Consider the following 11903-nt stretch of genomic DNA (forward strand, 5'->3'; position numbering starts at 1 on the left):
TCAGAGTCCTGGGATCGAGCCCCGCATCGGGCTCTCTGCTCAGCAGGAAGCCTGCTTCCTCCTCCCTCTCTGCCTGCCTCTCTGCCTGCTTGTGATCTCTCTGTCAAATAAATAAATAAAATCTTTAAAAAAAAAAAAATAATGCGCTGATTTAATGGCTCTGTATTGTTTGGTACATTTACTTAAAAAAAAAAAACACAGAACAGGGGTGCCTGGGTGGCTCGGTTAAGCCTCTGCCTTCAGCTCAGGTCATGATCTCGGGGTCCTGGGATCGAGCCCTGCATTGGGCTCTCTGCTCAGCGGGGAGCCTCCTTCTCCCTCTCTCTCTCTGCCTGCCTCTCTGTCCACATGTGATCTCTCTCTGTCAAATAAATAAATAAAATCTTTAAAAAGAAATGTTTTACAAACACAGAACATTCAAACACAAGACAGTTATCTGTTGCTGAATGGTATTTTATTAGCTTAATAATTTGGACCTGCCCTTAGCATTAAAGCTTCAGCACTAATCACAAGATTTTCATTCACCGGTGGGGAAATTTTCGTCTTTTAAAAAATGCAGTTAGAGGAAGGGCATCTACTTCTTGGGGGCTGCAGTGACAGCAGGCTTCTCTTCACGGGTGATGGGAATGGTGCGCTCAGGGCCAGAGGCCTGCTTCCTTGGTCCATTCACAGTGAGGACCCCGTCAGTTGACAGGGATGAAGTAATGGCAAGAGGGTCCACATCAGCTGGGATCCGGTATTTCCTGTGGAACTCCCGGGAGATGAAACCATGTTCATCCTAATCCAAGAGAATGAGGAAAAAGAGAGATAAGAACAGGAAATAACACACCACTTCAGAACTCAGACATCTTCCTTCCCCTTAGGTGTGTCCATACACCATTGCAACGAGAGAGAAAACCCAACAGCTGTTCTGTTTGGGGCTAAGATCAAATTGCCTAGGTGGTCACTCCGACCAATGAGAGCCTGAGAAATCTGAAACAGTGAAAACTGCCAATCTCCCCAAACTGAGGCATGGCAATTTTTAGGGGTGTTTCCCAAAGGTATAGATAAGTGTCGGGCCTACAGGATGTGGAATATTATTCAGCATTGAAGATCTGAGTCCCCAGGGAAGCCCAGAAACGGTCTTCACTCCTCAAGAATGTCCCAGAATGTCCCAGACCAAAAAGACTGCTGCTAAAAACAACAACAACAACAACAACACTTCACCCAAGGGGACTATGACCCAAACTTAAATCACATAAGCAAAACTGAAACAGCTCGAGGACCTCAAATTATGCTGTTTGATACACGAGTATCTGAATTATCAATAATCGGTAAGCAGACTCATTTAAAAGCGCACGAAACTAAAGAGAAGCCATTCCTCATTTTCTAGAATTCTGCTAAAAACGACCTGCTTCTAGAATTCTCTAGAATTCATTCTGTAGAATTTTGCTAAAACTTTATACCCTACCTTTACACCAGCTAAATCTCAAGCATTTATGCAGATAGGCTCTCAATTAACTGATTTCCACATGGGCTCCAGGGTTTTAGCTCCTGAGTACAGGTCTGAAACTTAGGCAAATCAAGTAGTTCAGCCTTTTAGATGAGCTAAAGATGAGAGGATTCTGGAACTTCTACAAGCAAAGTCCCAAAGTCAAGAGCCTTCAGGTTATACACAATTCATTTAATTATGTAAAGTAACCAGGTGTCCAACAACCACGATTCCTAAATCAGTGGTCCTCAACTTTGAATGGACATTAGAATCACCCAGGGAGCTTTTAGAACTGCTGATGCCTGGAGCCCACCCCTTAAGAAATTCTGATTTAATTGGTCCGGGATATGTCTAAGCACTGGGACTTTCTCTTTTTTCATTCCCCTAGTGATTCTAAGGTGGCCAAAAACCACTGGCTTAATTGATTGGAAAATAAACATCCCATGTATCCCATCTAAGGCAATCAAATCAAAACAGCAAAACTCGACTTCTCTGGACCTAACACAACAGCAGGTCTATCCCTGTCCCAGACCCTAATAATGGCTTACGACTAGAAAGTCACCAGGCTCAGGGGCTGATGGGAGTGTCCGCTGTATGATACGCACTGGATGAATGAGCAGAAGAGAAAACAAGCTACACACCTGACGCTCTTCATGTTTGCCGTGCACCTCAATCACGTCTCCCAGCACCTTGACCTTGAGTTCCTCTGGGGAGAAGTGCTTCACATCCAGGTTGACAGAGAATCTGTCCTTCTCCAGGCGCATCTAGAAATAGCATGGTGGAGGGGAAGGGGAAGGAGAAAAGATGGTAGGAACGTGGATGACCTTAGTGCAGTCTCTTCATTCTGTAGACTTGCCTTCTGTCCAGGGGGTTTATCCTCCTGTTTTTGGCTAAAAGTCCCTTTTTGAATAAACATGGTTCTCTGGTTCACGGGAGCCGCCACAGTGGTACCCAAGCCATACTGCATGGTCATCAGACCCAAACTTTATTTACAGGGACAGGAGAGAAGACTGGCCACCCAAGGGAGCAATCACAAGGAGAGGTCTGGGCACGGCTTCTGCTGCCTCTCTGACCCAATGCCTGGCCTTGTCATTTGTCTGTGAGACAAAGGCCCCTTCTTCTTACTCAGGCCTCTGCCAAGTTTCCCACCCACCCAATCTGGAATGTTTTGCTGGCCCTGATTGTCCTTCCAAAGCCCTTGCTCACTCAGCTCCTGTTTACTCACACTTGAATATTTTTAAACCAGAGTGTGCTCTGTGACATCTCTGTCAACCTTATCTGTTCACCCCACTCTCCCTCTTGGGACAAGTGGGGGGTCCCAAGACTGGACCTACATTCTTTACTCATTAGGTTTGAACCCAGGTCAGTGCCCTATCACAGCTCTGAGAAACCTGGAAAATCATAGATGAAGGCATAGAAAGAAAGTAAATAGTGTTTGCTGTCTCCTGCTCCATGCAGTGGAGATAAAAAGCTCAGAACGAGGCAGGACCGTTTCCTGACTCTGAAACTTGAGATGCTAACATTTGTCAGGGGTATGAGATATTAGAAGAGGTGAGCAAAAGAGTCTGAAGGCAGCTCTTTCTCTGTCGATCTTTATGAACCGAACCAGAAAGGGGCACCCTACTTAGAAGCTAGGGGATAGAAGACGATCTTCACAGCATATGGAAAAAATGCAGTCAGTAGGATTCAGTGCAGCCTCCAGTACAAACAGGTAACTGGGGGAAAGGACCAGTGGCCTAGTCTGTTTTCACTGGTGGACGTGCAAGTGCCTAAGACACTGAGACATAGCCAGATTTAAGCAGGGAGAAAAAGGAGGGCAGATGGAGATGTTTCCAAGAGGTTCCAGGAAGAGCTCTCCTATCCTGGCAGAGACTTACCTCTGAGAGCCCGGTGTCAATCCAGCTGGGTGCCCGCAGGAAGGAGGGTGGCCGAAGGTAGAAGGGGCTCAGGGAAGTAGAAGCTGGGAAGAGATCAGACTCCAACAGGTGCTCTCCAAAGAACTGGTCAAAGAGACGGCTGGGAGAGTGGAAGGGAAAGAAGGGGCGGCGGATCCAGGGGTGGTGGATGGCGACGTCCATGGTGGCTAGGTGAGCGGAGGGGTCAGCTGGCTGGTGAGCTCCTTCAGCTGCAGCTACAGCCAGCCCCTTATATACGCAGTCTTGTGAAGCTTCTGGAATGGTGATGTCAGGAGTTTTATTATCCCAGCTCACCGCCCGTTCATGGAGACTTGTGATCAGGGATTTGGCAGTGTGACACATACCCAGTACTCACTGAGCTAAGAAAAGAGAAATACAAACACGTCTGAGCTGGCTGGTGACTTGTCCTGGTCTTGTTTCACTAGCTTTCCATCCGCACCCAGTGGCAGCCCCCCCACCGCCCCCCCCAACCAGCCTCTGCTCTGGAGCTGGAACAGAGTCAGGAATCCCAAGCAGGCGGGTGGTGGGCCCCTCCTCCTCCTCTCCTGCCTAGCTGCCAGGGGAATTGGGCCAGCAACTATCTTGGGCCTGGGCAGGAACTGGAATCTTCCTAGGCCAGGCCCCAGGGACATTAACTCTTTGTGGGTCCCTGGAGGAGAGCATTGAGCACCAACAAGTCAGTGCCAGGCACCTCTGTGATGCTCCAGGTTGACCGAGTCCAGGAGAGGACCCTAACATGAATCTGGGCAGAAGACTCTTCACCCCACCCCAAAGAGAGGGTGGGAAAGTTTCTTGCATCTTTTATCCTACACAGTGCGCAGAACATTAAAACCAGGAGAGCTTTATGAAGTAGGGTGCAGGGTGCCCGGGAGGAGGGAGGCTGGAGGAGGTGTAGAAAATGTGCAAACTGGGGCACCTGGGTGGCTCAGCGGGTTAAAGCCTCTGCCTTCGGCTCAGGTCATGATCCCAGGGTCCTGGGATCGAGCCCTGCATCGGACTCTCTGCTCAGCGGGGAGACTGCTTCCTCCTCTCTCTCTGCCTCCCTCTCTGCCTACTTCTGATTTCTGTCTGTCAAATAAATTAAAAAAAAAAAAAGAAAATGTGCAAACTGTAAGGGGCTCGCTTAGGCCTCTTCAGGGCCTCTGGCACCAGCCTCCCCTCCCCAGCTCGCTGCCCAGCCAGGACCCCCAGCTGTCCCCTCAGGCCGCCCACGACAGCTGAAGGGTGTGCAGGGGAGGGCACGGGGGTCCAGGCGGCGCTGGTCACACACTTGTCGCTGGCGCTCAGGGGCCCTGCTCCCCGCCCCTCCCCCGCAGGCTCCACACTATTTTGGTTGGTGTAGACCCCGCCCCCACCTCCGACCGAGCCCTAGCTCTCCAGGCAGCTGGAGGGGTCGCTGCTCCGTTGGGGCTGCACCTCGGACCAGGGCCGCGGACGCCTCTGCAGCCATGTCGGGCCGCTCGGTGCCACATGCCCACCCGGCCACCACCGAGTACGAATTTGCCAACCCCAGCCGCCTGGGTGAGCAGCGCTTCGGAGAAGGTATGGCACAGACGCCACCCCCTTGCCTCCCACCCCCACCTCCTGAAATTCCGGGCTGACCTCCCAACGGTACTGGCCTCCACCCCACTCTGGGCTTAACTGAACTCCTGGGGCGAGCCATCTCCCACCCCAGACTCCCCCTCCGCCCGCGCCAAGCAGGGCTCTGTCCCCTTCCTACTGACCTCGGTGCAGATGCCTTGCCCGCAAGGCTCAGATACCTGCCCCTGTCCCCCTTTGTGTGCCTTCTTGTTCCCCTTCTGTCCACCCAGCCCCCGTTTGGTTTGCCCTCCTCCACCCCCATTTCATTCTCTATCTCAGTCCCCTCTTTCCAGCTGCCACCTTGTAGCCGCTGTGTGCCCCTGCCTCCTTTTCCTACTTCTCCTGCCTCCCCGGCTGCTCTCCCACGTCCTGATCTCCTCATCTCCTCACTTAACCCTGTTCCCACCTCATTCTCCCGCAATCTTTCTCTTGTCTTCTCTCTCTGCCCCTCAGGACTTCTGCCAGAAGAGATCCTGGCCCCCACCCTCTACCATGGCTACTATGTCCGGCCCCGGGCCGCTGCAGCTGGGGAGGGCAGCAGGGCAGGGGCCTCTGAGCTCAGGCTCAGTGAGGGCAAGTTTCAGGCGTTTCTGGATGTGAGCCACTTCACCCCAGATGAGGTGACCGTGAGGACTGTGGACAACCTGCTGGAGGTGTCTGCCCGGCACCCCCAGCGCCTGGACCGCCACGGCTTCGTGTCCCGAGAGTTCTGCCGCACCTATGTCTTGCCTGCTGATGTGGACCCTTGGCGGGTCCGCGCCGCGCTCTCCCATGATGGCATCCTTAATCTGGAGGCACCGCGGGGTGGCCGACACTTGGACACAGAGGTCAATGAGGTCTACATCTCCCTGCTCCCAGCACCTCCCGATCCCGAGGAAGAGGAGGAGGCAACTGGAGTTGAGCCCTGAGTGCCGGTGGAGCTGGCGTGCGGCGAACCCCTTTCTACCTCCACGGTGATATGAGCAGCTGCCCACCACCGCAGAGGTAGCAGCGTCCTTGGGGGAAGGACAAAGTGCATGGCCCACAATGTATGGTTTGGTCCCTTGAGACATGTCATAGCCTTTGGTTTAGTTCTGGGTGGAGGTGAATAAACCCAAATCTCAGGGCCTTGTTTGTGCTGCTCCCTATTCTGTGGCCTGGACGATGGGATGGGCAGGGAGGGAGGGGCTCATAGCCAGCTAGACAAAAAGCTCCTCAGTTAGATGTGCCCAACGTCACAGCACCCTGAGCTCACACTCGGATGCTGAGATCATACCCGGAAGCTGACACTGGCTCCAGATCAAATTCCTAGCCAAAACTTTCTCACAATGCAACAAAAGCGAGAGTGATCCTGGGAGGGAAAAGGGATATGCCGTCCAAGCAGCCCAGAGGGCACTGTCTGAGCTGGCGATTAGAAACACAAAAACAAGGCTCTCCAGCCTGTCTGGCCTGTTTTGGGTAGGGGTTGGGAAAACAGTTTTAGGCTGGAGAGAGTTGCCTAAAGCCCTGTTTTCCCAGAGTAAGGTCTGTCCACTGAAAATGGTCTCCAATTCTGAGCGATGGGGTATGCATACACAGGGCACAGACACGAAGCCTCTGCTGTTGTCACCAAACCACACAGTGGCTCCAACCTGTACATACGGGAGGCCTATGACAGAAAGCATTTGTTTCTAATCTTGGAACATCCCAAAGAGAGGAATTCCTGAATCACCCACCCAGTTTAAGACTAAATGCAGGGGGACCAGGGCTGTTTGTGTGGTGATGATGGCCAGGGAGCCCTCCTTTGGAAGCAGAATCTTTTTTTTTTTTTCTTTTAAATGTCAGAGAGAGATTGTGAGTGAGCACAAGCAAGGTGAGCAGCTGGTGGAGTTCAAGAAGCAGACTCCCCACGGAGCAAGGAGCCCCATGAGGGACTCGATCCCAGGACCCTGAGATCATGACCTGAGCTGAAGGCAGACGCTTAACTGACTGAGCCACCCAGGCATCCCAATTGAAAGCAGAGTTTTAATACGAGGGACACGGTGTGTTCAGGAAAGCGTGGTTGTCTGACTCCTCGGTTACTGTGTCGTTCATGCACGTGTCTGATTTGAGGAGTGTCAGAAGACCTCCTTGCCCCCAACTAAGTGTTTTATAGTTGTGGTGGACATCTGAAATTCTTCCATTAAAGTGGTTGATTCTGAACCTTAGGTTTACAGACCCGGTTGAAAAACCTAGCAAAAGGAATAGGTCCTCTTACCAGAAAAAATACACATGCTATCAAATTTGCCTTACCGTTTGAATAGGTTCACACAGCTCTTGAGTTCCACTCATACACCCCTCCTTAGGGATTTGTGGATTCCCAAGATAAGAGCCCTCACTCAGTGAATTCACTTCTTGGTTAAAGCGTTACCATTTATTAAAAATGAAAGCATGCCTCAGAGAAATAACAATGGATATATTTGTTTGTTCATCCATTCATTCAACAAATGTTTCTCAACCCCCAAGTAATACACTATGGTGGATATACATTATAAACATAGATTTTATTTATTTACTTATTTTTAAAGATTTTATTTATTTTTTTGACAGACACAGATCACAAGTAGGCAGAGAGGCAGACAGAGAGAGAGAAGAAGGGAAGCAGGCTCCCTGCTGAGCAGAGAGCCCGATTCAGGGCTCGATTCCAGGACCCTGGGATCTTGACCTGAGCCAAAGGCAGAGGCTTTAACCCCCTGAGACACCCAGGGACCCCCTAAACACAGATTTTTAAAAACCATGATCTTTTATTGTCTACTCTCAAGAACCTTAATCTAACTGAGAAGAAAAAGAAACTAGAAAGGCTCCTCTTCGGACTTCAACCAGAAAAACTTCCATTGATCTATTTTGGAATTGTTATTTTTATGCGAGCTTTATTTCAAAGAGAGGTTTCCTTAGCTAGAAAAAAAAAATTTGAAACTTCTCATTTAGTCCAAATCCCCACACCACTCAAATTCTTTTTCTTTTTTTCTTTTTTTTTTTTTTTTGATTGAACTAAGAGGCTTTATTCACTCAAATTCTTTTTACAACTATTAGTCAACTTCCTCTTGGGACATTTTAAGTGACAGAGAACTTAGAACTTCCTAAGTTCTTGTTGGCAGTTCTTCATCAGAACTTTTTGGATGTATTTCTTACAAATTCTTCCTTCTGTTAACTCCAAATCTTCACTTTAGTAACCGCTGCTCACTGGTCTAGTTATGTCCAGAAAATCAATGCAATCCTTCTTTCACTTGGGAGTCCCTTGAAGATTTTTTAAAATAACCATCCCATCCCCTTAAGGCTTCTCTTTCCCAAGTAAACATATCTCATTCTTTTAACCATATTCTATAGGACTTTTTTTTTAGTTTGTTTATTTGTTTATTTATTTATTTACGTGATCTCTACACCCAATGTGGGGCTCAAACTCATGACCCCAAGATCAAGAGTTGCATGCTCTATTGACTGAGCCAGCCAGGTGCCCTTAGGACTTTCCAAACCACTTATCGCTTAGACAACTTTCTCTTGAACACACTGCCTTTTGACAATGTAACTTGAAATTCAACATGTAGATGTAAAATTATTATTTCAATCACAGGCTGACTGGAACAGACTTTACTGGAATCATCAATACCCTTGCTTATCACTCTAGAATTCCATTAATGCTGCTTAAGATGTATCAGGCTTTCTGAGTACCACAATACACTGTTGATTGCTGTGGAGTTTGTTTGTTTCTTTCTTTCTCTTTTTTTTTTTTTTTAAAGATTTATTTATTTATTTATTTATTAGAGAGAGAGAGAGAGAGAGAGAGATCACAAGTAGGCAGAGAGGCAGGCAGAGAGGGAGGGAGAAGCAGAGAGCTGCTTCCTGCTGAGCAGAGAGCCCGATGCAGGGCTCGATCCCAGGACCCTGAGATCATGACCTGAGCCGAAGGCAGAGGCTTAACCCCCTGAGACACCCAGGCACTCTGGAGTTTTTGTTCATAAAATCTCTTTGGTGTTTTCCTTTATATTAGAGAAAGTGGCTGAAAAGGAACCAGATTGTGGAGGGCTTTGAGTGCCAGCCTAGGATGTTTGGGTTATCAGGATGAAAAGAATACAGTTAATGGTAGAATACAGAAGGAATTGCTGGGGAGAAGCATAACCAGGCAGCAAGAGGCTAGTGAGATGATCCAGCACAAAATAGTAAAGTAAGATGCTTTGCCGTCCAGCAAGTAGCTGAGAACAAGAAGCAGTAACAGTAGCTAGGACTTAGTGAAAGCTTCGCATGTGAGCCCGGCAGGTTTCACAGATTCTCCCAGAGCCCATAGTTTCTACAGAGGAATTTGCTCATCTGCAGCTTACTCATTGGAGAGAGTGGAATGAGTCTGATGTTGGGTGGCTGGAAGGAGAAGGTGGATTGTGGGAGTGGAGCTTCCATAGTTCTGTACTGGGCATGAGGAAGTAAGTGGTCAGGAAGTGCTGAGGCCATTCCAATCGTAGAATCATATGATTTTTTACCAGAAAGGGGATTAGGCAATGAGTTGAGTCCTCTCTTTCACCCTCGTAGATAAAAGTGATTTGCCCACATTAATTCCAAAAGCAAGGGAGAATATAAAAGGAATCCATGTCCCCAAATTTAAGTTTCCAAGAGACTCCAGTATTCAAACCCAGATTCTAGACAGGGATAATAAGAAACTGATACTGGTCATGTTGAAAGTGAAACTCCATTAAGCCTGAGTAGTGCTGGGGAAACACAAGGTAAGACTCTTCATTCCATTATAGAGGATATATTTCAATGACTGTGAGGTAGTAGAGAAAACACTTCCTAAGGAAACCCAGAGCTCTTTTCTATCTCACGTTTCTTTTCACTGAAGCCTGAAGCTCAAAGTTCATGGCTTCATCAAAGCAGCTCCAAATCCCGAAGGTGAGATGGTTCTCACCTGGAGCCCATGTGTGTTCCTCTACCCTTTGGCTGGGAACAAGTCACCTGGGACTCACTCCAGCAGGTGCCTTCCAAAGTCCAACCTGCTAGGTTGAAATCTGACACTGACACAGGCTCCCTGGGAGCTGCTATTGAAAGCTGAACCAGGAACCAGGAAATGCACCAGCCTCTACACGTAGAAAACAGCTGGGCTCCCTCAGAGACAGAGCACCATGGGAAACCAGCTCTGCTGCACGAGAAGCTGGTGAGTAGGGGTTGGGGGTGAAGGGGAACGTCTCTGTCGGTGGACACGGAGGCCCAGGGAGTAAGAGAAAGCCTGCTGATAGTTCTCAACCGCCCTCCCACTGCCGCCTCCCTCTGCCTGGCACATCGGGTGCCCCACCAGAGCATTACCTCTTTCTGCCTTCCCTCCTTTCAGAAAGCCTCAGAAAACACAGCCAAGCCTGCTGACTGTGGAGGGGCCAGGGCAGGGCCGGAATGGTGAATTGGCATGGGTTCTCTCGTCTTCCTCTCCTTTCCTTTCTTCCCCGGAGGATAATCATCGTTCTAGCAGAGCTTACTACCCTCCAGGCACTTTTCAAACAATCTCTTCCCAACGATGCTATGAGGGAGGTGGCCTTACGCGTCCTGTTTCAAACAGCTGAGAAGCTGAAGCTCAGGGAAGTTAACTTGTCCCAGGTCACAGGGCCAGTGAGCAAACAAACGAACATTCCAACCCAGGCCCTTCGGACTTCAGAGCCTGTGCTTTTAACCACTACATGATATTGCCTCCCAAATCAAGCAAATCGACTTTGGAGCAATGTCATTTAAAAGGGCAGGAGTGGGGTGACGGAGAACGCTCAAGGACTATTTGAATACAGCTTCCACATTTACTTACTGTGTGCCCTTAGGCAAGTCCTGTAACTTCTCTTTTTCCTCATGTATACAATATAGATAACATGACCTATGTTGTTCAGATCATAGATTTGAAGAGCAGAGGATATGTGAAAGCCTCACAATAATTTATTTGTAGTGTTTTACCTGTTCTTTCCCAGAAGTGTAAATCACTCTAAACCCCCCACCTGGTTTTATCTTGTTCACTGGTTTCTTATCTATACCTTCCATGCCTGGGTCAGTCTTGAGGATGTCTTGCTCATGAAAAAAATCATCCTTATATTTAGAGAAATAGATAAGGTACATTGAAAAGCCCATGTGATTTGGAATAGGTACATTGGATCCCAGTCCTATTCTTACTACTCGTTCATTTATTAAACAAATATTTTATTGAACGCCTATATGTGCCAGGTATAATGACAGGTGCAGAGGACATAGTGATAATGGGAAATTTGGCTCCTGCCTTCTTGAGTAAGAAACCAAAACTCTAGGTCCTCAGTTGGCCCATCTGTGAAATGGAAACAATAATGAGATTCTCAGAATGTTATCAGGATGGGGGGGGGGTACTTTTTTAAACTCTGAGATGTCCCATAGACATAGGACACTTAGGGATATCTAAGAATTTTTTTTTTTTTAAGATTTATTTGAGAGAGAGAGAGAGAGAGAGAGAGAGAGAGATAGTGTGATGAGGGGAAGGGTGGAGGGAAAGCAGACCTCACTGAATGGGGAGCCTGACGGGGGGCTTGACTCCATGACCCTGAGATCATCACCTGAGCCGAAATCAAGAGATTTCCAACTGAGCCAGCCAGGCACCCCGACATCCAAGAATTTCTGCAGAAAGGGTGTCACAGGTTCTTTCACTTCCTTTGTTCCAAGTTTTCAGTCTTCATTTTTGGTAAGTTCTTCCTCTAGTGGTGTTGTAATGATAGCAGTCAGCTTTTACTGATGCTCATTATATGTCAGGCACCTAAATGAGTATTTTACTTTTTTTTTTACATAATACCTCCAGTAGTTCATTGGGTTTAGGTTCTACTGTTATCCTCATTTTATTAATAAGAAAATGAAAGCCTGAGGAAGCTAAAAACTTGCTGGTCATACAGCTAGTCTGTCTGACTCTAGAGCCTGGCTAGCAACACTACCCCCAATATTCCAACCAAAACACTTTTTTT

General features: G+C 48.1%; 3 protein-coding genes across 3 annotated transcripts in view; 2 read left to right on the forward strand and 1 right to left on the reverse strand.

The window, feature by feature from the left end:
• Nucleotides 1–435: 435 nt before the first annotated feature.
• On the reverse strand, nt 436–3825 carry CRYAB (crystallin alpha B). Its single transcript, XM_032838382.1, has 3 exons — nt 3349–3825; nt 2113–2235; nt 436–778 (listed from the first exon to the last, which is right to left on the reverse strand). Exons 1-3 carry the CDS (start codon nt 3727–3729, stop codon nt 575–577), a joined length of 708 nt encoding a protein of 235 aa, XP_032694273.1. The 5' UTR covers nt 3730–3825; the 3' UTR covers nt 436–574.
• Nucleotides 3826–4496: 671 nt separating this feature from the next.
• Nucleotides 4497–6075, forward strand: HSPB2 (heat shock protein family B (small) member 2). Its single transcript, XM_032838404.1, has 2 exons — nt 4497–4929; nt 5422–6075. The coding sequence occupies exons 1-2, from the start codon at nt 4836–4838 to the stop codon at nt 5874–5876; spliced, it is 549 nt and encodes a 182-aa protein (XP_032694295.1). The 5' UTR covers nt 4497–4835; the 3' UTR covers nt 5877–6075.
• Nucleotides 6076–10018: 3943 nt separating this feature from the next.
• The window catches only part of LOC116855575 (dixin-like), a 16635-nt gene continuing 14750 nt past the window's right edge, over nt 10019–11903 (forward strand). The window contains exon 1 of the mRNA XM_032838412.1: nt 10019–10105. Within this exon, the coding sequence (XP_032694303.1) occupies nt 10019–10105 (87 nt within the window). The remainder of the gene's footprint in view (nt 10106–11903) is intronic.

The sequence above is a fragment of the Lontra canadensis genome, unplaced genomic scaffold, assembly GCF_010015895.1.
Source record: "Lontra canadensis isolate GAN:19392208 unplaced genomic scaffold, GSC_riverotter_1.0 scaffold104, whole genome shotgun sequence".
Lineage (NCBI taxonomy): Eukaryota > Metazoa > Chordata > Mammalia > Carnivora > Mustelidae > Lontra > Lontra canadensis.